This window comes from Myxocyprinus asiaticus, chromosome 42 (genome assembly GCF_019703515.2).
Source record: "Myxocyprinus asiaticus isolate MX2 ecotype Aquarium Trade chromosome 42, UBuf_Myxa_2, whole genome shotgun sequence".
In the NCBI taxonomy this organism is placed as follows: Eukaryota; Metazoa; Chordata; class Actinopteri; order Cypriniformes; family Catostomidae; genus Myxocyprinus; species Myxocyprinus asiaticus.
In genome coordinates this window covers 16,845,873-16,872,946 of record NC_059385.1, presented here as the reverse complement: position 1 = coordinate 16,872,946, position 27,074 = coordinate 16,845,873, and the positions used below count along the sequence as shown (strand labels likewise).

The 27,074-nt window shown below is 38.5% G+C and overlaps 1 protein-coding gene across 9 annotated transcripts in view; it reads right to left on the bottom strand.

Annotated features, from left to right (window-relative positions):
• LOC127432848 (glutamate receptor ionotropic, kainate 1-like) overlaps positions 1-27,074 on the bottom strand; it is a 91,681-nt gene that overhangs the window by 19,645 nt on the left and 44,962 nt on the right. For 6 of the 9 annotated variants that reach the window (XM_051684306.1, XM_051684302.1, XM_051684301.1 and 3 more), the window contains 5 exons: positions 19,370-19,477; positions 12,417-12,524; positions 11,607-11,810; positions 7,630-7,853; positions 5,091-5,209 (listed from right to left, as the gene is read on the bottom strand). In XM_051684306.1, the coding sequence (XP_051540266.1) occupies positions 5,091-5,209; positions 7,630-7,853; positions 11,607-11,810; positions 12,417-12,524; positions 19,370-19,477 (763 nt within the window). Of the gene's footprint in view, positions 1-1,057; positions 1,091-2,335; positions 2,415-5,090; positions 5,210-7,629; positions 7,854-11,606; positions 11,811-12,416; positions 12,525-19,021; positions 19,067-19,369; positions 19,478-27,074 lie in introns of those variants that run through there. The other 3 variants (XR_007895802.1, XR_007895801.1, XM_051684307.1) reach the window with 3 other exon arrangements.

Sequence of the window (27,074 nt, the reverse complement as noted above, 5' to 3'; positions counted from 1 at the left end):
GGAGATCTCAAACGTGCGGTTCATGCAGGATGACCAAAGACTTTGCATGACCTGGAGGCATTTTGCCAAGACGAATGGGCAGCTATACCACCTGCAAGAATTTGGGGCCTCATAGACAAATATTACAAAAGACTGCACACTGTCATTGATGCTAAAGGGGGCAATACACAGTATTAAGAACTAAGGGTATGCAGACTTTTGAACAGGAGTCATTTCATTTTTTTCATTGTTGCCATGTTTTGTTTTATGATTGTGCAATTCTGTTATAACCTACAGTTGAATATGAATCCCATAAGAAATCAAATAAATGTGTTTTGCCTGCTCACTCATGTTTTCTTTAAAAATGGTACATATATTACCAATTCTCCAAGGGTATGCAAACTTTTGAGCACAACTGTATATAGGCTGACTATGAAATAATGGAAACGTTCTCAACAGCAGAGAACTCTACTAGGATAACTAGTCATTCAAAAGTTTTGGTTGTTTTTATTTGCCATCCATGCCAGAGATGATGACATCTTTGATTAATTTTCACAAAATTAGAACAAAAATCAGTTTGTTTATTATGAAAGGCTCGTGACATGCTGGTTAATGAAGCTAAAATTTAGACAGGGGGACAAAAACGTTATAGGTGCTACGTTAACTTGTCCTGTCACAAACCTGCCTTAGCTGAACCATCAGAGTCATATATCAGACAGATGAAGATAGTTTCACTTTGCTACATTCTTGTTTTCTGCAATGTGTTTAGGTGAAAGATGCTAGTATCCATCTATATTGCTGCTCACCATATCTTGGCTACTGTTGTTATTTTAACAACAGTAACACTATACTTATCAGGGTTTATGTGGCACCTTATATCTATAGCAGGGAGAGAGAGGCAACGCGTGGGGAGTGGGAATGAAGCGTGTTCGGTGGAAGAGAAAAATATTAATTAGTGTGGTGTGTACAGCTCCGTAGTTTTGACATGCTGCTCACTTAAACTGTAGAAACGGTAAGATGTGGCAACCGTTGTCATGATGACTCGCAGTCCAGATGAAACAAAGCCGGGGTCCAGACCCAGACTGCGGTCTGCTAATTGGTAACTGCTGGCCTAAAGCATCACGTAGAGCACAACTTTAAAATTTAGCCTGATTGCCAGGTACGTCTAGCAACTGCGATTAGCAATTGCAAGGTAGTCAGCCAAAACAAACACAATACAACAAAATGGCCATACATGCTGTTTTCCATCAAAGTAGTCTGTCATGGGGAACTGAATGGAAAAAGACCCTGTATTATGCTGCAAATTTCTCTAAAAGACAAGAATCCAAGGCTAATGCAAAAGATAGTGTTCGATATCTTCTAAAGGGCTCTATTAGCACTGGCGTAACTGAAAGGTCAAGATTAATTATTGAGTTTGACAAAAGTCATTTTATACCATTTTAATTGATGTCACTCTTTATTGACTCATAGGGAGCAACACTCTTTGACAGACGCTACGAGGTGTGTTTGTTCCTTTGCATACGCTGCCACTGTGGCTAATCTCAGATAATTAGCACAGCCAGACACTAGCTGTGACCCCCATCTTGCTCTTAAAAGGCAAGGGCAGGACGTACCTGTCAATCATAATCCTGATTTTATTACAAAGTACTGTTAGACAAGATTAACGAAAGTTGTCTAGACAGTTAACGAAACCCAAAACAGGCTTAGCATCATTGAATAATCCTCTTAAATATTGTTCTGTCAACTTAAAGGTATAGTTCACCCTAAAATAAAAATCCTGTCATCATTTATTCACCTTCATGTTGTTCCAAACCCATATGACTGAGGGTTAGGAACAACGTGAGGGTGAGTAAATGACGACATGTTTTTCATTTTTGGACGCACTATCCCTTTAAGGAGAAACAAATGTCAAAAATCTTATCTCAGTTTTGTTATTGTGTTGATTTATTCTCACAGCTTTTCTACTGTTGGCTTATTTGTATCCCACTGAATGATTTAATTGATGAAGTGTTTGAAAACAACAACAACAACAACAACAACAAGGTTATTTCAGTAACCTCATGTAGGTGGTAGGTGACAATGCAAAAACAAAACAAATACAGTAACATACATAACTCTAAGTAAGACAATGAGTGTGGGTGGGTTTCAAAAAGATTATAGGGGACATATATCATGTTTTTTTTTTTTTTCATTTTATTTTTCCCTGAGGTCCACTGATGTTTGTCAAGGTTGATACCTTGCACAAAAATTGTTTCACATGACCATTTTATACCCTCTCTCTGACCTTTACAATTACATTAGAGTTCAAGACTTCTATTTGCTCTCTTCGTGTACGTAAATAGAAAAAAATGCTTACTCGTGGGTTGCGGGTTTGCTGTCGGCTCCAAAAATAGTTAGCGATATCCCAACCTTCATTAACAGCCTCTTTTAAAAGCCTGCAATACATTGTGTCAGGTTCACAAAACAATCCACACTGAATGACTGTATGACTTTGTTTCTTATGTGGAACACAAAAGATGTTTTAATGAATATCACAGCCTGTCTTTTCAGTACAATGGCAGCGGATAATGCCTCATTTTAAATCTTAAAAAGGACCCAAAAGAATAAGAGCCACTGAAAAATGGCTTAAATTTCAGGTTGTTTCTCACCAAAAGTTATCGTGTTGCTTCAGAAGATCTGGAATATTATGCATTACTCACATGGACTACTTTTTGGGTCTTTCTTAACCTTGAAAGTAAGTTGCTATCAACTGCTATTGTATTGAGAAAAAAAAACAGACCAGAATATTAATTAAAGCATCTACTTTTGTGTTCAGCATAAGAAAGTCTTAAGGGTATGGTAGGACATGAAGGTGAGTAAATTATAACAGAATTATCATTTTTGTTTTTTTAATGCATTGATCTGTCTGACATCAAAAAGTTGCAGAAGTTCTGAAAGAGCTGTTTTTGCAGTTTACTTTCAATATATGGTCTTTTGGGACTGTGGAGACAGTTTTCATTTTTGGAACTTACAGTATGTTTATGTAGTACTTTGAGCCTTTTTTTTTTTTTTTTTAAAGATCAAGGAACATTCTATTTTTCATGATATCGCCTTATGTGTAATGAAATTGCCCAATAAATCCTTACCAGTGACACAAAATTCCTCTAACTCTAGCTCTTTCTACTGTAAACTGAGCTTAAACTTTCTGGTAGCATTACTGCTTCATGGCTGAGCAGTCTCACTGAAGTAAATAAGATTGATCTAATATTTCAAAGGGAAACTCTTGGTAATGTGAGGTCAGACTATGGTGCATAATGATTTGTCCGATTCTCCAGTGCTCATTAAAGTCGCTCTTGCGGTGTCACACTTTTCTGCACACCTGACAGGTCATCCATTTTGTTTCATGCCTTCTGTAGCGGAACCTACAGACCTCACTTCACCACATCAGACCCCGTACAGCAGAAGAACCACAACTAATACTTTGCAGGCTGGAAAAAAAATCAATATAATATCAACTGGTTGTGGCTTATGACTGCCAGTGGTGTGTTTTATGCCACCACAATTCCCACTTGACACACACACAAAGCTGTCTATATATAAGATTTACACATTTCAATTGTATGACAAATTTCCATCAAACTGCATTAGTAAATAGTCTACATATTATGAATTCAAAATAAATGTTATGTAATGAGGATTATAAACTTATGTATGAACTTAAGTTTTAAATAATACAGTTTGGTAACAAATTTTATGACATTAAAATTGCAAGTTATAAAATTTAAAACATATTTAAGTTAAACATCTCTGTAAATCTGAATATTTATATTTTTTTTATTTATTTTTTTGTCTGAATAATTTTTGAGTGGTATGAAACTTGAAAATGTATGAACGTTTCTGTTTTAATTTTGCATTAACAAAATGTTCAGGTGGCATCAGCACACAAAAGATGCTTGAGCTTTTCTTAGAACTTTACTTTTCTAAACCATTTTTGCTATGAGTTCACCCAAAAATTTAAATTCTCTCATCATTTACTCACCCTCATGCCATCTCAGATGTGTATGACTTTCTTTCTTCTGCAGAAAACAACGATTCTAAAAGAAGATCGCAGCTCTGTAGGTCCATACAATACAAGTGAATGGTGGCTAGAACTTTGAAGCTCCATAAAGCACATAAAGGTAGCATAATAGTAATCCATAAGACTCCAGTGGTTAAATCCATATCTTCAGAAGTGATATGATAGATGTGGGTGAGAAACAGATCAATATTTAAGTCCTTTTTTACTATAACTCTACACTTTCGCCAGCCCTCCCATGCATGTTCACGAGTGGAATGAGTTATTCTTCTATTTAGCAATTTGTATTCTTCATGCATATCACCATCTAATGGGCAGGTAGGAGAAAGAATATGCAGGAAGAATGCGAATCGGCAAAAATAACAGGAGAACTCATGTAAACGTGCACTGGAGAGCTGTTTGAAAGTAGATTTGAGTAAAATGAGGATGAGGAACATAAGCAATTTGTCCTACAAAAGTCAACAATATCTGCAGTATCGCACTGACAACTTCTCACAGTGTTGAAAGATGTTGAAAGTGAAAGTGGAGATTGATAATAAAAAAGGACTTAAATATCGATCCGTTTCTCACCCACACCTATCATATCACTTCTGACTTGGATTTTATCACTAGAGTTGTATGGATTACTTTTATGCTGCCTTTATGTGCTTTATTGAGATTCAAAGTTTTGTCCACCATTCACTTGTAATGAATGGACTTACAGAGCTGAAATATTCTTCTAAAAATCTTTGTTTGTGTTCAGCAGAAGAAAAAAAAAAAAAAATCACACACATCTGGGATGGCATGATGGTGAGTAAATGATGAGAGAATTTTCATTTTTTGGTGAACTATCCCTTTAGCCAGCTGGTATCAAGGTCATTTTTAGTGAAAGTATGAAATCAGTTTTTTGCACTATTTCATAATAAACACTTATTTTCTCACATTACTTTCTTTATTGATGCAAAATCTCATATGATTGGTGGAATTTAGTTTTGATTTCCAGAAAACAGTAATGTTAAACTCACAGGTTTATCAGTGAAAACAATGAAGCACACTAAAGATGTGTTGTGTGTAATACCTTGACGCATGAGAGCCGCGACTCCAAACCATAAACTATTCAACAGTGTGAAGTTGTTCTCAACCACGTCAGAGGAGGGGTTGCAGGAGTGAGGGTTGTACCATTCATATGGTGTGAACCTGGAGGGAGTCAAAGAAAACAGGATTTACACAGAGAAAATACAGATATATGCCAGAAGATTGAACATTATTGTGCACTTGAGAGGCTGCATGTTTGGGAATTTCAATACTGCTTTTGTAGAGCAGCTAAAAAAAAATCTAATAAAAAAATCTGCCAAAAAAAGCAACGAAGCTCTGTCTGCAGATTAATAACTCGTTTTATGGGAACACTTTCCATTTTTTTAATCTTCCCAGTTAGCAAAATGAAGGCAAAGTTGGATAGAGTTGGATGGAATTTTCACAGATGATTTTTTAATACTCTGTAAAAAGAAATTGTTTTAAAAATATGGCATGTAATAGCTAAATTAGTAAGGAATAATTCAATTAAAAATGGATTAGTGTTTTAATGACTTTATTATGTGAGAAGAAAGAGACTGTGGGTGATCCGAAAGATATCAAGCTAGCAATCACATTTACGAACACATTTAAGAACTGGTTGCATGGGGCAATGGTTGATTATACAGTTTAGTGGCCATTATACATAAATATTTGACCACAAAATGCCACAATTAACCAATCCTGTGGTAACTGGTTTTATTAAAATCTAAAAATATAATTTAGTATGACTGGATCAAACTGACTAAATTAGGTTACACCACTAAAATGAATTTTTAAGGGTCAGATCAGGTAGGTATAAATAACTTTTGTCATTTCAAACCCATATGACTTTCTATCTTCTGTGGAACACAAAAGAAGATGTTAGGAAGAATGTTAGGGAATGACAACCTCAATCACCATTCACTTTCATTGTAAAGAAGCAATGAAAGTGAAAGCTGTCTGAGGTTAAAATTCTGTTTAACTTCTCATTTATTGTTCCAAGGAAGAAAGAAAGTCATATGGGTTTGGAACAACATGAGGGTGAGTAAATGATGATAGAATTTTCCCTTTTGTGGAACTATCCCTTTTAAGTAATAATTACACATCACATTTTATAGTGTAAAAAACAAGGAAAAGAAAGAATTAGCAGAAAATTCAGTTGAAAAGAGGTTACGACATTTACTCAAAAGTGTCTGAAAGACATCCACCATAACATCCCAATAATTAGTTCATTTATAAAAAAAAAACATGCTAAATCAATGCCTGATCAGAACATGTCACCAGACACATTTGTCATGCCTCATGGTGTGACACCCACTCTATAAACTGCAGAATGTGTGCCATCAAAGCTGCCAAAATTCAAGATTGAAGTTTGAGAGACCCCCCTCAGAGTTTATCTCCAAACAAATGGGTCATCCAACGAACATGAACCCACACTAACACACTGACCCCACCAGATGTCCATTAAAGAAGTCTGATTGGACAGCTTTTGCATTTTAATTTGCATTTTAATAGAAGCAACCAACCATTTCGCTCTGATGTAGTATCATGGCTTGCTTGATATTCTCGTTCAGCATACAGACAGAGGTATCTGCCCGAGGCTACAGCATATGAACTGGGCTTCAATTCTGGAGCAACTGTGTACTCCCTCTTTCAAAATACAAAACATAACAGAGCTAACTGAGAAAGTGCATAATGCATGTACTGGGAAAAAGTGGATAACCATGATTGAAATTACAACAATATTAATCTATCTTCCGAAAGCAATATAATAATGTGGGGAGCTTTGTTTATTACTTATTGATCTGTTTCAACATCAAATCAGCATTTTGATTTTGGCATCTCACAAGTGGAGTTATATAATATGTGAAAAATACACTGTTTAAAAGCACTCCCACGAAGAAATGTGATATCGATCAATGCACTTTGTAAAACTTTTTGACAGCTTCAAAGAGAAATGTACAACCAGACTCAAAGATTAAAAATGGATGTGAGATGTTCCCTTAAGCAGCAGAAAACAGATAACAGCAAAATTCTTCAAATGACAGCCTGATAATGTGCCCCGTATGATGACAAACTATAAAACACTTTTGAACAATTGGGTCAATGTTCCTAGATCTATCTAAAACCCAATTTGCACATATTGTATTCTTTGCTTTATAACACAGCTCTCTGGAATACTCGATTCTGATTGGTCAATCGCAGCATTCTGCATATAATAATTGTTGTATAAAGACCACTAAACTGCACATTTGACCGTTGTCCCTGACAACCAATTTTCTACACTGTACTCATATCACTCTGTGGTCCCTTTCTTCTCACATAAAATCAAATTGCTGTAACTCTAATTTATTTTCTTTATTTATATCAAAAGTAGATATGTAATAATTGGCATAATGTGCAGTTAGGTGGTCATTATCGTAAAATAACCCCCTTCAGGTTCATAAAAGGCCCTCTTGCTTCAGGTGAAGGTCCTGATCACCCTGTCCCAGGATTATTTTGTGATAATGACAGTACATGAACGCTTATATATCAATTCATCAAGCTCAAGTCGGCATCCATACCTGGCTATTACAAAGAGCACACAGCTCACTCCAAGACAGGCCAGCAGCACGTACATCCAGATGTCCGGAGTGAGGGGGTTGAGAAAGGAGAACACCCCTGGGTTGGTGCCATTTGGTTTGCGGTAGAGTATGCTGATGCCCAGGGTCATGAAGGGTTTAGAGAAGTCAATAACTTTCTCCCGGACGTAAGTGATTGTCAATGGAGCCACAGCCAGGTCAGCTATCTGGTTAAGGGGAAAAGAAAGGGTAGCTAACTTGTTTAAAGAACACAGCAGCTTGTTTTGCTGTAGTAAATTCCTGGACTTCTGGAAAAAAAAAGCAGATAAATGAAGCTAATCTTGGAGCGCCTGCGGGGATGAGTCCCACAACAGGGCTTTGATGAAAAATTACAGTCTGTTCTGAGCTTCTTGTTATTTTATTAAGCTTGTTTAAACTAAAGAAGTGCAAATAGACTCTTTAGTAAATTTTCCAAACTTTTATTGCTGCCGTACTGACAAATGAAAGGAGGGTTATGAAGGAGGTTGGTGGTTGACAAAGATGGAGATTTGAGGCTTTTAGTATGTCAATTATCTTTGAAGCCATATACAGTATATGCTATTATACCCCTAAAAGTTTACAAAATTAACTTTTATCAGGCATACGCATTTAAAATCTTTATTATCCGGGAAAACTAACAAAAAATGTTGATGACTCAGGTTGGCTATTTTAAAAAAGGGACGAATCCTTCAATATGCCCCACCTGCCTGTTTCAGTAAGAAATGTCGACAGAGGAAAATGAACTTGTGCTTGTCAAGTAAATTCATATAGACTTTAAAAAAATATATGTTGAAGAATTATGTAGAAGTACAAAGATATTTATAAAATAGTATAATTATATTCGTTTATTTATTTATAAAAAAATTAAATAAAAATAAAAAAGAACCTGCTGGCATTCACTTAGCACAATGCAAAGAGCTCCTGTACAGCAGAGGCATAATGTTTAATGTTTTGTTACATCACATTTTTTTTAAATAAAGTGGAAATTTTGCAGTGATGTAAGGCCTACATTACAGTAAGCACAACATGAAGACTCAGAGATCAACAGATGTACAATTTTTAAAACTGTTCTTTGCTGGACTCAAACTCACAAGCCATAGACCAAGCCATAGTTGCTGGCATCAATACACAACTTAAAGGTCGATCAAAATGTGGTGCCGCCAACACTGGAGCAAAAGTGGGAAGCAATTTGGCGCTTCAAAAGATTGCTGGCAGGCAGGCGTCCAATCGAATGCAGCCTTAGCTTTAAGCAGATTGGTTAAAGGGGCAACTTCAGTGGAAAAATTCTTACAAAAACTACGATAGTAGCCGAACAGTCCCAAGAAACGCATCAACTCTTTCTTGGTTGTCAGAGAGGGAAAATGATCAATAGTGTCAACCTTGGCATGCACAGGTCACACACTCCCCTGTCCAACCACCTTTCCGAGGTACATCACTGTCGCCTTGGCAAACTCACACTTGGCCAAGTTGACAGTAAGTTGCGCCTCCTCCAGGTGGCTAAACAATGCTGCAATGCAACGCAAGTGTTGTTCCCAGGAGACATTAACAACGACGACATCATTCAAATAAACAGCCACTCTCTCTAACCCAAAAACAACTCTATTCATAAGCCACTGAAATGTTGCGGGGGCATTGCGTAAACCAAAACTCATAACACTGTATGAAAATAATCCTGCAGATGTAATTAAAGCAGAAATATCTTGTGCATATGTTGTCAAAGGGAGCTGCCAATAGCTCTTCAGCAGATCTAATTTACTTACGAATTTGGCAGCCCCAACTATGTCAACACAATCCTCCATGCAGGGAAGGGGGAAAGAGTCAGGTTTAATCACCCTGTTCACCTTCCTATAGTCAGTACAAAAACGAAATGTACTGCCAGATTTACTGACCAACAAGCAGGGTGATGCCCAGCTTGAGAACGACAGCTGTGCACTATCATGGTCAAGCATATACTGAACTTCAGCATCAAGATGCTTGCACTTCACTAGGGAAACACGATAGAAATGCTGGCGGATGGACTCAGCATCGCCAACGTCCATATCATGTTCCACCCAGTGTGTACGAGATGGTACATCAGCAAACAAAACAGAATACAGTTTAATTAGGCTAATCAGATCAGCACGTTGTGAATCAGTCAAATGGGCTAACATTGCATCCAGATTATTAATAGACTCATTCCCCAAAGTAGTGCAAGAGACAGTCTCAGCTACCAGATCAGATTTAACATCAGTAGTTCATTAGTCAATTGATTAGTCCTGGCAGTATTCACCTGTGCTGAGGGTTCCACTGGCTTTAAAACTGGCTCTCTGCTAGTCTTCAAGTGCCTCTCCCCGATTCAGACTTGTGTTATCATTCTCTTTTGCTACCAGTTATTTTATGTTATTACTTCTTTTGTTTTTAATAAATTATACTTTGAGCAAGATATCCAAAGTGTAGTTTCTCTTATTGTTGCGGCTTACGAGCCGGCCGTGACAGCATGCTAACTGATTAGCATGCTAAACTAATATTGCGTACAGATAGTATTGTGATCCAATAGCCTTAAAAGATAGAATACACTACTGTTAGCAAGCTAACAGATTAGCATGTTAATCTATCATAGCATGTAGCATGATAACCATGCTAAACAGACTATTTTCTTTTGAACTGCAGGTTATGCTGTCTCCGAACTGATCAGGTACCCTCAGGACATGATGTGGATAATTTATTTAAAAAAAAAATAATAATAATAAATTCAACAACGGTTTCAAAAGATATTTCACTTTATATGAAAATTCTAAATGGCAGAGAGCCAATATGCATGAAATTGGGTAATGTATTGGAAAATGTGTGGTTGTTGGATTCCGTATGACCCCAAACATCCAAAAACACAGGATCATGATTCTAGGACAAACAGTTTCAAAAGTTATGGACCACAATAGCCAATTTTGACATTTCTTGACCCATAGTTGGCGCTATCACCAAAATTTGCATGTATCCTCAGATCACGTTCCTAATGAAGCATGCCAATTTTTGCTTCGGAAGGACAAAGCGTTGCCGAGATTTGTCTAAGGTCCTGTTTCATGTTGAATCGTTAACTTCACGTTGGCATAATTTCTGAATGGTAGCACATATCAAAATATCATAATCCAAGATGATGGCCACTGTAATGGGCGGAGTTTTAAAGTAATGGGTCCATTTGACTCATCGGGAGGAGAGTAGGCCAAATAGTTCAAAAGATATATACAAAAGAAAAGTGAATATTTGAACTGGTGGTGGCGTTATAAAGTTTGTCCTAGGACCCCATTTATTTAGTCATTTTGTCTGGGGATTATTCATACCCACCTCTATAAGTGTGGCAAATTTCATGATTTTTCTATGAACAGTTCAAAGGGCTGACTCCAATGGCAGGGGAATCATTCTAATAAGAAGAAAACCAACAGATACGATAGGGGCAATGCCCTAAAAACAGCAACTCTATACAGCCTAATTAAAGCACCAATGCCTTTTATGTTTTTTCTAAATACCCTTTCATTTTTCTTTGTCCACAAAGTAGTACTTAAAATTAAACTTGCATACCTTGATGTTTTGTATACACAGTTTCAGCGTCTTTCCTGACGTTCTGCCAAACCTTTGGACTGCTTAGACTTCCAGTAAATAAAGATAATCAAACAAATGGAACCAAATTTGATTACTTCATTATGCTTTGTAAGCATATCTAGAGATGAACAAGAGACTGCTTTCCAGTAAAAAGAAAAGTAATTCCCAGGTCCTCGGAATTACCTGAGTGGAACTCAAATATGATGCAGAAATATCAAGTAACTAATGCAGGAAACACATTAACAGTCTGACTGTTGTCCACAACACTACATAGTGAGATATACTGAATGCACTCTTTCATATAATTTTTATGATGTAATTATCAGTTTTGATTACTTCATGTGGCATCATAGGAGATCACTCACGTGGTCGATGAGTTCCCGAACCATGCCGTTCCATTCTCCTTTATCGTTCTGAGCTCCGTATTTCCCATCAGATACCAGCTTCACCTCGTAGGTGAATCCAAGGATGATGGAGAGCTCCTTGAGCAGGTCCAGACAGAAGCCCTCAAACCGATCATTCCCGTACAACACCTTTTCAGACTTCTTATACATAACGTAAGGGTTTTCCTGTTCACAAGTAAAACTCACATGTACTATTGGTAAAATTCCGCATAGACCAATCAACACACCATTAATTAAATTAAAGCCCTATGTTCAATCCAATCAAAATTGGAGTTTTGTGGCTTTTAGTCCATGTCTGCTAGCTTTGAGGTCATTTATATGCTAGTGTACTTGCAGAAGTTGACAAAACTAACTTTTTGCATATATATACTTAAAATTTACAGTCGCCTTCTTCCGGGTAAATAGACCAAAAATATAGATGACTCATCTTGCACTACACAGATTTTGTCCAATCAAATACTCCCTAGAATGATTCCCTCCCACTAATACTACCTGCAACCGATTAGCTACTAGCAAATTATGGTCCATATTTGTGATATATACTAAAGTCTATTGGCTTTTGAAAAAAGGACAAGTCCTTCGACCCTCCCCTTCGATCTGCCCTGCCCAAATTTCTAGATTCATTGTGAAAAAAATCAACATAAGAAAGAAATCTGAGCTTGTCAGGACATTTCATGGGCTTTTTAAGTCTGATGAACTGAATAATTCATAAAAGAGTGAACTGAACTGATCATGCATCCTAAGTTACATTGAAGCTGATCCATCTCTTACCAGAATTGTGGTGACTATAAGGGTTCTGTTAGCCATGGAATCTGTGATGTTGGTGTTGTCTTTTCTCTCAGTCAGGTTGAGGCCTGAGTAGGAGTTCCATATTCCAATCTAACAAAAGAGTATAAAAATGGCAATGCATGAAGACAAGATAAAATATAAAAACTAGATGTTAGTCTTTTTCTGAGGATAAATGGACAGAAAAGAGGGACACATTTAATCAGTGTAGATTCAAAAAACAAGAAAGGAAGAGAGGAGAAAAACTAAATAAAATAGCATGAAAGATTATTGTCTACAAATTAAAAGTGATTTTTTTTCACTCATTAAACAATTCCATAGCACTTTATTTTACAGTACTGTTCTACATTTACGTACTATTTAATTACAACAACTACAGTATTACTAGGTACTAACCCTAAACCTAACCCCAACCCTAATCTTAACCCATATAAAGTACTTGCAGTTACCTATTATTACACAGTACTTTCTTGGGTAAGTACACTGTAAGTATACAAAAACTACATGTACTGTAAAATAACATGCAACTAACAATTCTCTTTAAATAAAAGTGAGAGCCCTTTAGAAATCCATCTGCTAAAATTATGGTAACCAAAAAAAGAGAGAGAGACAACTAGTGTGTTAATGTCAGTTAAAATACACTATAATTACATTCAGATAAACACATTTTGGGATTGGAGAGGTACTGAAGAAGGTATAATATACGTTGTTTTTTCCCCCAAGTACAGTACTGCTATTATACAGCTTAATGAAGCAGACATTGGTATTTATAACATCTCTGCCATAGAGCATATATACAGTATATACACTACCGGTCAAAAGTTTTGAAACACTTACTCATTCTTTATTATAATTTATTTATTTATTTATTTTTTTTCACATTTTAGAATAATAGTAAAGTCATTAAAACTATGGAATAACATAAATGGAACTATGGGAATTATGTTGTGACTAAACAAAATCCAAAATAAATCAAAACTGTGTTCTGTGTTCTCAACCAACTTCTTGAGGTATCACTCTGGGATGATTTTTAAACAGTATTGAAGGAGTTCTCATCTATGTTGGGCACTTATTGGCTGCTTTTCTTTATTATTTGGTCCAAGTCATCAATTTCAAAAACTTTTTTTTTTTAAATAAAATTTTAGATTTATAATGAAATAAATTAATATGGTGGCACAATTATATTTTTGTCTACAAAACTAATTTCAAACATTTAAGCATACGCCTTCAGATCAAAAGATTTTTAAGATCATGAGAAACATTTCAGTCGTGTTTCAAAACTTTTGACCGGTAGTGTATATATATATATATATATATATATATATATATATATATATATATATATACACTAATAATAGTAATTTTTCACATTATTAATGTCCTGACTATACATTGTGGTCAGTTGAATGCCACTTTGGTGAATAAAAGTAACAATTTCTTTCCATAAGAGCAAAATCTGTACATTATTCCAAACTTTTGGCCGCCAGTGTGTGTGTGTGTGTGTGTGTGTGTGTGTGTGTGTGTATATATATATATATATATATATATATATATATATATATATATATATATATATATATATATTTATACAGTATATGTATATACGTATATCTACACCGATCAGCCACAACATTAAAACCACCTGCCTAATATTGTGTAGGTCCCCCTTGTCCCGCCAAAACAGCGCCAAACTCAGAATAGCATTCTGAGATGCTATTCTTCTCACCACAATTGTTCAGAGCGGTTATCTGAGTTACTGTAGACTTTGTTAGTCGAACCAGTCTGGCCATTCTCAGTTGACCTCTCTCATCAACAAGGCATTTCCATCTGCAGAACTGCTCCTCACAGGATGTATTTTTTGTTTTTGGCTAATTCTAGAGACTGTTGTGTGTGAAAATCCCAGGAGATCAGCAGTTACAGAAATACTCAAACCAGCCCATCTGGCACCCACAATAATGCCACGATCCAAATCACTGAGATCACATTTTTTTCCCCATTCCGATGGGTGATGTGAACATTAACTGAAGCTCCTGACCTGTATCTGCATGATTTTATACACTGCAATGCTGCCACATGTTTGGCTGATTAGTTAATCGCATGGATGATTGTTGGTTGTCGGAATGGCGCCAACAACAAAAAACATCCAGTGAGCGGCAGTTCTGTGGACGGAAATGCCTTATTGTTGAGAGAGGTCAACAGAGAATGGCCAGACTGTTTCGAAATGACAAAGTCTATGGTAACTCAGATAACCACTCTGTACAATTGTGGTGAGAAGAATAGCATCTCAGAATGCTATTCGGAGATGTGGGTTGGTGCTGTTTTGGTGGCACGAGGGGGACCTACACAATATTAGGCAGGTGGTCAGAAGTTTACATAAAACTTAGCCAAATACATTTAAACTCAGTTTTTCGCAATTCCTGACATTTAATCATAGAAAACATTCCCTGTCTTAGGTCAGTTAGGATCAATACTTTATTTTAAGAATGTGAAATGTCAGAATAAAAGTAGAGAGAATGATTTATTTCAGCTTTTATTTCTTTCATCACATTCCCAGTGGGTCAGAAGTTTACATACAATTTGTTAATATTTGGTAGCATTGTCTTAAAATTGTTTAGCTTGGGTCAAATGTTTTGGGTAGCCTTCCACAAGCTTCTCACAATAAGTTGCAAAAAAAAGTCATAAAAAGAATTTTGGCCAATCCCTCCAGACAGAACTGGTGTAACTGAGTTAGGTTTGTAGGCCTCCTTGCTCGCACACGCTTTTTCAATTCTGCCCACAAATTTTCTATTGGATAGAGGTCAGGGCTTTGTGATGGCCACTCCAATACCTTGACTTTGTTGCCCTTAAGCCATTTTGCCACAACTTTGGAGGTATGCTTGTGGTCATTGTCCATTTGGAAGACCCATTTGCGACCGAGCTTTAACTTCCTGGCTGATGTTTTGAGATATTGCTTCAATATATCTACATAATTTTCCTTCCTATTTGTGAAGTGCACCAGTCCCTCCTGCAGCAAAGCACCCCCACAACATGATGCTACCACCCCCATGCTTCACAGTTGGGATGGTGTTCTTCAGCTTGCAAGCCTCACCCTTTTTCCTCCAAACATAACGATGGTCATTATGGCCAAAAAGTAAAATTTTTGTTTCATCAGACCAGAGGAAATTTCTCCAGAAAGTAAGATCTTTGTCCCCATGTGCACTTGCAAACTGTAGTCTGTCTTTTTTATGGCAGTTTTGGAGCATTGGCTTCTTCCTTGCTGAGCAGCCTTTCAGGTTATGTCGATATAGGACTCGTTTTACTGTGGATATAGATACTTGTCTACCTGTTTCCTCCAGCATCTTCACAGGGTCTTTTGCTGTTGTTCTGGGATTGATTTGCACTTTTCGCACCAAAATACGTTCATCTCTAGGAGACGGAATGTGTCTCCTTACTGAGCTATATAATGGCTGCGTGGTCCCATGGTGTTTATACTTGCATACTATTGTTTGTACAGATGAAAGTGGCACCTTCAGATGTTTGGAAATTGCTCCCAAGGATGAACCAGACTTGTGGAGGTCCACAATTTTGTTTCTGAGTTCTTGCCGGATTTCTTTTGATTTTCCCATGATGTCAAGCAAAGAGGCACTGAGTTTGAAGGTAGGCCTTAAAATACATCCACAGGTACACCTCCAATTCAGTACACCTCCTATCAGAAGCTAATTGGCTAATTGTATAAAGGCTTGACATCATTTTCTGGAATTTTCCAAGCTGCTTAAAGGCACAGTTAACTTAGTGTATGTAAACTTCTGACCCACTGGAATTGTGATATAGTCCATTAAAAGTGAAACAATCTGTTTGTAAACAATTGTTGGAAAAATTACTCGTATCATGCACAAAGTAGATGTCCTAACCGACTTGCCAAAACTATAGTTTGCTAATATTACATCTGTGGAGTGGTTAGAAAATGAGTTTTAATGACTTCAACCTAAGTGTATGTAAACTTCTGACTTCAACTGTATATATATATATATACTGTATATGATATCATATACTGTTATCTCCACCTTTTTTTAAAATGATCATACCATCATCATAATTCGCCATAGGTTATAATAGTGAAGATTTTGGGAGGGACTTAGAGAGGGTTAAAAATCATCTGGAGGTACCACAAATGGAGGGACCACTATAGCTAATATAAAAGTGTCATAGTGCCACGTCAGGAGTTCTCAGGGGATATGCAGAGCTTCTCAGAATACTGCTTCAAAGCAGCTTTACAGAAACTAGTGCCTTAAGGAATAGTTAAACCAAAAATAAAAATTATCACATCATTTACTCACCCTCATGCCGTCCCAGATGTGTATGCCTTTCTTTCTTCTGCAGAACACAAACAAAATGTTTTAGAAGGATATTTGAGCTCTTTTGGCCCATTCAATGCAAGTCAATGGTGACCAGAACTTTGAAGCTCCAAAAGCACTTAAAGGCAGCATAAAAGTAATCCATACGACTCCAGTGGTTTAATCCATGTCTTCAGGTGTTATAGGGTAGGTGTGGGTGAGAAACAGATCAATATTTAAGTCCTTTTTTTTACTATAAATCTGTACTTTCACTTTTACTTTCACATTCTTCTTCATCTAATTGTGAATCACAAAAACAAAAGAAGATTGCATTTACATTTAGTCATTTAGCATACTCTTTTATTCAAAGCAACTTACAAATGAGGAACATAAGCAATTTCTCATACAAAAGTCAACAATATCTGCAGTATCGCACTGCCAAGTTCTCACAGTGTTGAAAGATGTTGAAAGTGAAAGTGGAGATTGATAGTAAAAAAGGACATAAATATTGATCCGTTGCTCACCCACACCTATCATATTGCTTTAGAAGATATAGATTTAACCACTGGAGTTGTATGGATTACTTTAATGCTGCCTTTATGTGCATTTTGGAGCACCAAAATGGTACCCATTTACTTGCATTGAATGGACCAACAGAGCTTAGATATTCTTCTAAAAATCTTCATTTGTGTTGTGCAGAAGAAATAAAGTCATACACATCTGGGATGGCATGAGGATGAGTAAATGATGTGAGAATTTTTATTTTTGGGTGAAGTAGTCCCTTTCATGTCCCTAATCAATTATTTTAAATAAAGTTAAATAAAACGGAGAGTTCCGACTCTAAATTCTGTTCGGAAGAGCCACATACAAATCCATTGTTCAAAAATACAACAATAAAAGCACACATTCTATTAATGCGCAAAGTTGAAGCTAATCTCGACAGCCTATGGTTAGAATCATGAAATATATTACTAGCTGGAAAAATTATGATAATTATTATTAATAAAAAGTAACACTTTAGTTACATTAGAATAATGGTGTCTTTTATCACATTGCTGTTGCTGCTGTTTTAAAAAAGCCAGTTACAAACTCTGCCTAATGTTGTGCCTGAGGCGACGTCAACACTAATATGTTTTTGACGGAAAACGTTTTTCAAAGTATACGGAGCTGTTCCAGTGTGGATGAGAGCTGTAATGCAGCAGAGGCCTAAGAACACTCATTACCTGTGGTAGAATCACTGTAATGCATGCCCTCTCATGGCTTATTGATTTAAACTACAATAAATTTGAACAAAACATGAATGGCTCAGTGAAGGCAAAGAGGCTTGTCTGGTTTAAAAGCCTGAAGGAGTTTGCTACAAGTACATGTTCTTTTATGCCACAGCATGAACGTATGACTTCTTTATTTAGACTGGAAAATGCTACAGATTCGAGATGGGGGTGAGAAAAATGTCAAAATTTCACACAAATTAATAACCACAGTAAAAATAAAAAGGAATGTAGGTGTTTTCCACAACTTAACAGTGTTTTAACACAAGATGTCTGCAGTAAAATAATTAAAGTGACAGACAGAGGACTTGCTTTGCTTTCTTAGATAAACTCTCTTTAGCTTAATCTACTTTATGTTTATTTATGGCACTTGTCATACCACTCAAAGGAGTCTGAAAAGAGAGACTTATTCAAATGAACTTTAAAAAGTAGATTAGAGCTGCGCTCTAAACATCTGCAAGTGGATTAATGTGCAATTTTTCTGCATGCTCGAGTTGGCTTTCAGAGAAATGCGTCACTTACTGAAGCACAAAGCACAGTGAACCCAATTTACAGTGCTGTATTTTAAATATGGTGATTTAACTGTCATAAAAGCAGCCTGCACACATTTTGCATCTCATTAAGATGCTCTGGCAAAAAGAAAAAATCTCTTCTCATAAAACCCTGTTCACACTGACTCTGATTTTATTGCTAGAAATAACCAGGTCCTGTCCTGTCCTGGGCTGTACTTTAAGTCTCTTACATTCTACCTAACATCTACTCTGTGTTCCACTGAAGAAAGTAAGTCACATGGGGGTTTGAAACAATATGAGGGTGAGTAAATGATGACAGAATTTTCAGTTTTGTGTGAACTGTCCCTATAAAGAAGTGAAGGGTTCTCCACAGGGAGAGGGATTCTGATGAAAGGGCGTCAGGTTTATTGAAATGAATTTCACACAGGGTAGGGAATCCGAGCTCTCCACAGGTTCTAACCACAATCTCAGGGAATTAAAGCAAGACTGGAACGAACCTTTGTCCATAATTTAGTAGGTCGTGACGCACCATCAGCCAAACACTTTTAGAAAGAGTTGGAAAGTTTAGTAGACAGCAAGGAAGCAACAAGGTCAATACACATTAACTGCCTAACAAATATTTCTGGCTACAGTAATGAATATTCAAGAATCCATTTATAGGCTATTAAATCCAAGTAATTCAGTTCACAATAAACAAGCTGTTGAAAATACATTTAAACACTTGACAGGTACATTTGTAGATGGGGAAACCATATGACTAGTTGCAAGATTAACAGACCAACTGAAATAAATAGTAGAGCCTTGAGTCTACATTTCCTTCAAAGTGTCCGTATGAGTTGACTTACCTTAGCAGTGCCATCCTCCTTGAGGCTGATGAGGTCTAGGTTGAAGTCTTTCCGCAGACCATCAGTCTTGTTAAGGACTATTCGCCCTGTCAAACCATCCCACTGGGCCTGAGGCACAAAACAAAATATGGTGTACACAGAAAATGATGCATAGTATCGCTTACAATGCTGTGTCTGTGAATCATAGTTGTAATTGTGCAGCCTCAAGGCATGTGTGTTTGTTAACATGAAATGTTTATAACATTACAGATTTCTTGGTCAATTAAATTTTAGTTGAATGGATTATTTTACAGAGCGTTAGCAGTAAAAACTTTGTTGAGTAGTGCTTGCCCATGCAAAACTTGCTGCCATGATGCTAGGGTGTTCTGGGTGGTTGCAAGGGCATTGCGGGTTGCCAAGGGGTTTCTTGTTGACCCAAGTCAAAAGATCTCACACCAAGATATTCCCAATATAAAATATTCTGTTCACAAGAAATGGCTCGTGTCCCTCCTTCAAAGTAAGTCGAAGGAATTTTTCACCCGTTTTATCATCATATGACTTGAGGTATCATTTATGTCTGTAGCACAAGAACAAACCATTAACCCTAAGTATGAGCAATAAGAAAAGTTAAAATTAGAACATAATAACTAAAAAATAATTGAATGAAACAAATGAGTAGCCCTTGCCCTAATATACACTATAATATATTATAATGTACAGCCCTATCTGCATATTGCCATCAAAAGCAAAGAACATCAAGCTCGTATGCAGTCATTCTACAATATTTCCAATAGTTGTTTCCCTTTTCTTTGGTACACCAAAATCTAACAATCCCAGAATTCAATCACCTGAAGCACCTATATGCACCCTTTTCATAACTCTCGCTTCTGTCGAAAAACAAGATACAGAAGATATCTGAGAAACAGATACTTTCATTCTCAAGGTTGTAGTCTCTTCAGACCAGTCTCTATTTAGTTTAAAAATAAGATGCAACGGCTGGCCTTCAACGTGCCACCAGCTCTGGTTCAGGTGGATGGACTATGTCAAAACCTGTCTGGAGAATTGATACTGACCTCGGATTGAACCACTGGAGCCATTTCAGTAAACTGTAATGATTTAGAGTTGTAGTGGAGCCACAGGAGACTGGAGGTGCATTGCATCCTAATGTGAGAGCAAATGCCAGGGAACACCTGAACTTTTCAACGTAGTTTTAACATTTTTTTAAGCATACTGTACATACTAATTTGTCATTTAGCTAACATTTGTATTCAAAGTCCCCATGGGGTGAACTTGGGTTAAATGCCTTGCTCATGGGCACAACAACCCTTGTGGGTTTTGATTCCGCAACTTTTGTTGTAAGTTTATTGCTATCGATTTGAGTTAGCACTAGATGAGAGCAAAAGTAATCTTAATCTCGTAACAGGTGGAACCCCTTCAACCCTTAAGGGATCTGAACCAACAACCTTTAAGTTATCAACTCATATCTTTAAACACTACACCAAAGTTCTTTCAGATGCAAAAGGTTCTTGCATGTTACCCTGTGTATAATTTGATAATGGCAGCAGCTGTTCAAGAGCAAATCAGTGACAGTTCGTGAATCAACCCTTATGGGATTTGAAGCAACAATCTTTAAGTTAACAACTCATATTTTTAAATACTACATTACAGTTCTTTCGAGAAGCAAAAGCTTCTTGAGTGTTTCCTTTTGCGTATAATGTGATAACGACACGACTCATTCAACAGCACATCAGTGACAGTTCGTGAATTAACCCTTGTGGGATTTGAACCAACAACCTTTAAGTTATCAACTCATATTTTTAAAAACTACACCAAAGTTTTTTCTAGAAGTAAAAGGTTCTTGCATATGGGATTTGAACCAACAACCTTTAAGTTATCAACTCATATTTTTAAACACTACACCAAATTTTTTTCCAGAAGCAAAAGTTTCTTACATGTTATCATTGCGTATAATTTGATAATGACAGCAGTCATTCAAGAGCAAATCAGTGACAGTTTGTGAATCAAACCTTGTGGAATTTGAACCAACAACCTTTTGGTTATCAACTCTTCAACCAAAAGTTCTTTCTAGAAGCAAATTATTCTTGTGTGTTACCTTCTGTGTATAATGTGATAATGACAGCACTCATTTCCCATATTGGTCTTGAGAAGCAGAGGGTGGTGACCCTAACATGTGGGATCACAGATGTTTTTGGTGCCAAAAATATCATAATGACACTTCATTTTGACTTCAGTCCTACAATTTGGCCTCAAGCAGGGATAAATATTGTGAAGAAACCCTCTAAAATGTGTGTACAGTGACTGGAGCTGTTCCCTTTTTCAGTGCACCTCAGTCAAAATGGCTTTGCTCTTTGGGTAAAAGTCGGTCATACACAGTGTAATATAATCAATGCTCCTTAAATGGAGTGTGAAAACATTTTTCCACACAGTCTTTTTTTTCTGCCACAGTACAGGAGCCACATAATTTTAAATTATGTGGCACATAATACATTTTGTAGGTTATTTTCTCATAAAAAGGCATGAGTAAAACTGCACTGATCAGCATCTCTAGCCCAGTGAATCAACATAAACAAATGTTCCATTTAAAGCTATCCAGCCTTTGTCAAAGATGATTACTTATTCCAAAACTCACATTACAGTACTTAAGTGAGTGTAAATGACTTGAATAAACAGGACACAACAAAAATGACAAAAATTAAGGAAAATAATTTCTATCTGCCCTGGCAATTTTTAAAACATTCCAACATTTCTGCTGCTGCTTTTAAACTGTAGAATTTCTATGGCAACTGCACATAATGATGTTTTGTTTTTGTACCTGAAATATCTATTACATTAAGAAATTCTCTAGTTTATGGGTAATCTGTGGAGGGGCCTCTTATGACACTGTGCTTTATGGGTTTAATGGCATTATAAAACAGAGTTCATGGGTCATTAAAATGTAGCATCTGGACTCATTAGTGCTTTGAGACAAAAAGGTATCTCTCTTTTTTCTGCTTTTGGGTGAATCTCACAAAAAACATGTATAGGTTCCATTTCATTTTTGCATTTCCATTGGGTGAGCTAGTGGTACAGAAAAATACATTCTTCACTTGATGGTCCTAAAAAATAGGCATCATTTTCTTTCAGTTCAATATAATTTATTGTTTTTTATTTTATTTTATTTTTAAATGTTTTATATAAATACTTGGGCCTTACCTGTTATTCTTATTAAATAATATGTTAATACAATAAATCGTCATTCTGTTTGTCATTTTTAATATATACTGTGTATTAATATAAAGAGTAAACACGTTTGATCAAACACGTTTGCGTACATTTTAAAATGAATCTGTATGTTTTGCCTCTCTATAAGTTATTATGTTGTTTTAATCAAGTAATGATTTGTCAAAAAGTAATTTAATACATTCAGCATGAAATAAAACATTGCAGGAGTGAAGGAAGCAGTAAACTCCCAGCTTGTACGTCTTCCCCGTGGTGGATTGTGGGCAATTAACCGTCATCGAGTGTACATCAAAAGTGCACTCTAAATTAGAGTGCATTGTGGGTAATAATGAAAGAACAACAATAGGGAACGAATGGCTCACTCAGAATTCAGACAATTCTACAAAATGGCATACACCCGATATAATGCACTATATAGTGGATAGGGGGCGGTTTCAGACACAGAGATTGTTCCACGACCGGGGTTGGTGCCCTACGCACTAGGCTGCATATATGCATTTAGAGAGCTGGTGTACAGAACTAAAGATCTAAATTCTTTCGACACTGAAAACTGTAACTACACTGAAATAAGTATCAGCGCAGGACTTTAAAAGCTATGAAATAGCTAAAGAAGGCATTAATAAAGCATGATAATGCTTTGGTTTATATTTCAGCATTATATATAATGTCCTTGTGGGACATTTTCACGTTTTCACCGTAATAATTACTAGAAATGTTTCCAAACCTCTCTTATTGACAAATTCATCCAGATCTGAAAAGAGCCCTTAAAGGGATAGTTCACCCAAAAATTTAAATTCTCATTATTTACTCACCCTCATCCCACCCCAGATGTGTATGACTTTCTTTCATATGTTGAACTTAAATGAAGATTTTTAGAAGAATTTCTCAGCTCTGTAGGTCCTTACAATGCAAGCGAATGGGTGGCAACATTTTAAAGCTAAACAAAATCACTAAAGTCAGCATAAAAGTAATCCATAAGACTCCAGTGGTTAAATCAATATCTTCAGAAGCGATGTGATAGGTGTGGATGAGAAACAGAGAAACAGATCACCTTCACATTCTTCTTCTTGTGTTTTTGGTGATTCACATTCTCTGCATATCGCCCCTGCTGTCTACCAAAAAATAACAAATATTGATCTGTTTCTCACCCACACCTATCATATCACTTCAGAAGATATGAATTTAACCACTGGAGTCTTATGGATTACTTTTATGCTGCGTTTATGTGCTTTTTGGAGCATCAACATTTTGGTCTACAGAGCTAAAATATTCTTTTAAAAATCTTAATTTGTGTTCTGCAGAAGAAAGGAAGTCATACACATCTGGGATGGCATGAGGGTGAGTAAATGATGAGAACATTTTTGGGTAACCTCTTTAAAGTGATAGCTCAGCCATAATTTAATATTCTGTCATCATTTCCCTACCCTCATGTTGTTCCAAACCAGTGTGACGCTTTGCATTATGTGGAACACAAAATATGTTAGACAGAATGTTAGGGACTGACAGTCTCGGTCACCCTTCACTTTCAAGATCTATATATATATATATATGTGGCAGCGGGGGCGTGGTCAAGCATCTCTCCGGAGAGAGAAAGCGGTAAGGGCGCTTACTCCTGAGCTAAATTATGTCTAACACCTGTCTCTAATTTCAGTGAGCACGGGGAGAGCGGCATAAAGAGAGCGACACAACGCTCAGAGGGGGGCTGGATATGACAGAGCTGAGCCAGAGTGACCATTCCCGAATAGTGGAAGTTATTTGTAGAAGCAGTGTGTGTGTTAGTGTGGAAAGAGTGTATAAACGTAACTATAAAGTGGTGTCGAGGAAGAGGGGAAATAAAAGCGTCACCTGAAAAAGGAAAACTGCTTCTCGCGTCCTCTTTTACACTGGTGCCGAAACCCGGGAATTGAAGTTTGGGTCGAAGATGGATGGAGGTCGTCCCGTAGAGTCCTCCCAGTTGGCGGAGATCCTCCAAGCCCTCGCCAGCCTACATCGGAACCACCAACAAACGCTGCTTGAGCTCCGACAAGATCAAGACCGCCGGTTTGTCGAGCTCATGCATGCTCAAGCCGAGGACCGGCAGGTGATCCGGAGCCTCCTCAGCCAGGGGGCATCCTCAGCCGCGACCCCGGACACACCCACGCCGTTACCCCCGCCAGCATTACAGAAAATGGGGGCGGCGGACGACCCCGAGGCTTTCCTGGATTTGTTTGAGCGGACCGCCGAGATCTGGGGCTGGCCGCTCGGCCAATGGGCAGCCCGACTGATCCCACTACTGTCCGGGGAAGCCCAGCTCGCGGCTCAACAACTGCCAGCGTCGAGCCTCCTGGCCTACGGAGATCTAAAAAAAGCCATCTTGCAACGGGTTGGTCGCACTCCGGAGGAAAGTCGTCAACTCATCCGGAGCTTGAAGTTGGAAAGCTCTGACCGCTCATTTGCCTTTGCCCAGCGGCTCCGTGACGCCTGCCGAAGATGGCTGTTAGCGGGGGATCGCGACGTCCAGGGAATTATCGACCAGGTGGTACTGGAACAGTTCATAGTTCGACTGCCAAAAAGAAAACGGCGGAGTGGGTCCAATGCCACCGCCCGGCGTCATTGGAGGAAGCTATCCGACTTGCGGAGGACCACATGGCGGTGATCCCGAGGACGGAAGATCCCTCCTACCTTCTCTCTCCTCCCTCTGTTTCTTCCCCCTCCCCTCTCTCTCTCTCTCGTCTGCTCTCTCTCCAGGTCCCGTTCCTGCCCCACGCAGACGAGGAGGAACCCAGCCCCTGAGACCAGTTCCCCGGGTGTGGGAGGCGACACCTTCCCCTACTCCAGTGCCCCGCCGCTCTCCCCCTCAGGGGGGGGCGCCCGCCGACGCAAGTGCAGGCGTGGCGCCTGGGCCGGCCTGCTGGAGGTGCGGAGACCCGAGCCACTTCCGAGATCAGTGCCCTCTGATGGAGCTGGGGACGGTGGTGCGGGTCTCTGACCTCCCACAGGCTGCCCCCGACCGGGCCGGAGCATACCAGATACCGGTAAGTGTCAAGGGGGGTACTCACCAAGCGTTGGTGGATACCGGGTGTAATCAAACCACTATCCACCAACGCCTGGTTCAACCCGAGGCATTGGTCACATCCAAAACGGTGAAGGTGAAGTGTGTACACGGGGATATTCACAAGTATCCAGTGGTGACCCTGACAATTAAATTTTGGGGGAAAAAGCATAGAGTGGAGGCTGCGGTTAGTTCCCGCCTCACCCATCCGCTGATTTTGGGGACTGATTGGCCTGATTTTAAAGCTTTATTAAAGGGAATTTGTGCAGATGGGTCCTGTGTGAAAATAGGGAGATGTGAAATGTGCGATGCTCTGGCAGGGGAGGCGGAGCCGGAGCCGTCCTCGACAGCTCCACGTCATGATGACGAGAGAGGGGGAGAGGCTGCGGCCCCTCCCCTTCTCAGGGAATTCCCTGAGGGGGATTTCCCTTTGGAGCAGTCGCGAGACGAAACCCTCAAACACGCCTTTGACCAAGTGAGAGTTATCGATGGTCAACGACTCCAGCCTGACATCGCACTTTCATATCCCTATTTTGCAATTATAAATGAGCGGTTGTATCGAGTGACACAGGACACTCGAACCAAAGAGGATACAACCCAACTTTTGATTCCAAGGAGCCGTCGGGAAATGGTATTCCAGACGGCTCATTATAATCCCATGGCAGGTCACCTAGGAGAAAGGAAAACACTGAACCGTCTAATAGCCCGTTTCTATTGGCCGGGCATTGGCGGCGATGTCCGCAGGTGGTGTGCGGCATGCCGCGAATGCCAGCTGGTTAACCCACCGGCCACCCCAAAAGCGCCATTGCGCCCTCTCCCTTTGATCGAGGTCCCCTTTGAGAGAATTGGAATGGACCTCGTTGGGCCATTAGAATGGTCAGCACGCAGACATCGCTTTGTATTGGTCCTAGTGGACTATGCAACGCGATATCCGGAAGCAGTGCCTCTTCGCAACATCTCAGCACGTAGTGTTGCGGAGGCACTCTTCAAAATAATCTCCCGGGTGGGGATTCCGAAAGAAATCCTCACCGATCAAGGCACAACGTTTATGTCACGGACACTACGTGAGCTGTACGAACTGTTAAATATTAAATCGATTCGCACCAGTGTATACCATCCTCAAACGGATGGCCTGGTGGAACGATTTAATAAAACCCTCAAAAACATGATTCGTAAGTTCGTGCACGATGATTCTAGAAATTGGGATAAATGGCTCGACCCCCTGTTATTTGCAGTACGAGAGGTCCCGCAAGCCTCCACTGGCTTCTCCCCATTCGAGCTGCTATATGGGCGACGCCCACGTGGCGTGCTTGATGTAATGCGAGAGGCCTGGGAGGAGGGACCTTCAAACAGTAAAAATGAAATTCAGTACGTTCTTGATCTTAGAGCAAAACTCCACACCTTGGGGCAACTAACACAGGAGAATTTGCTCCAAGCTCAAGAACGACAGCGCCG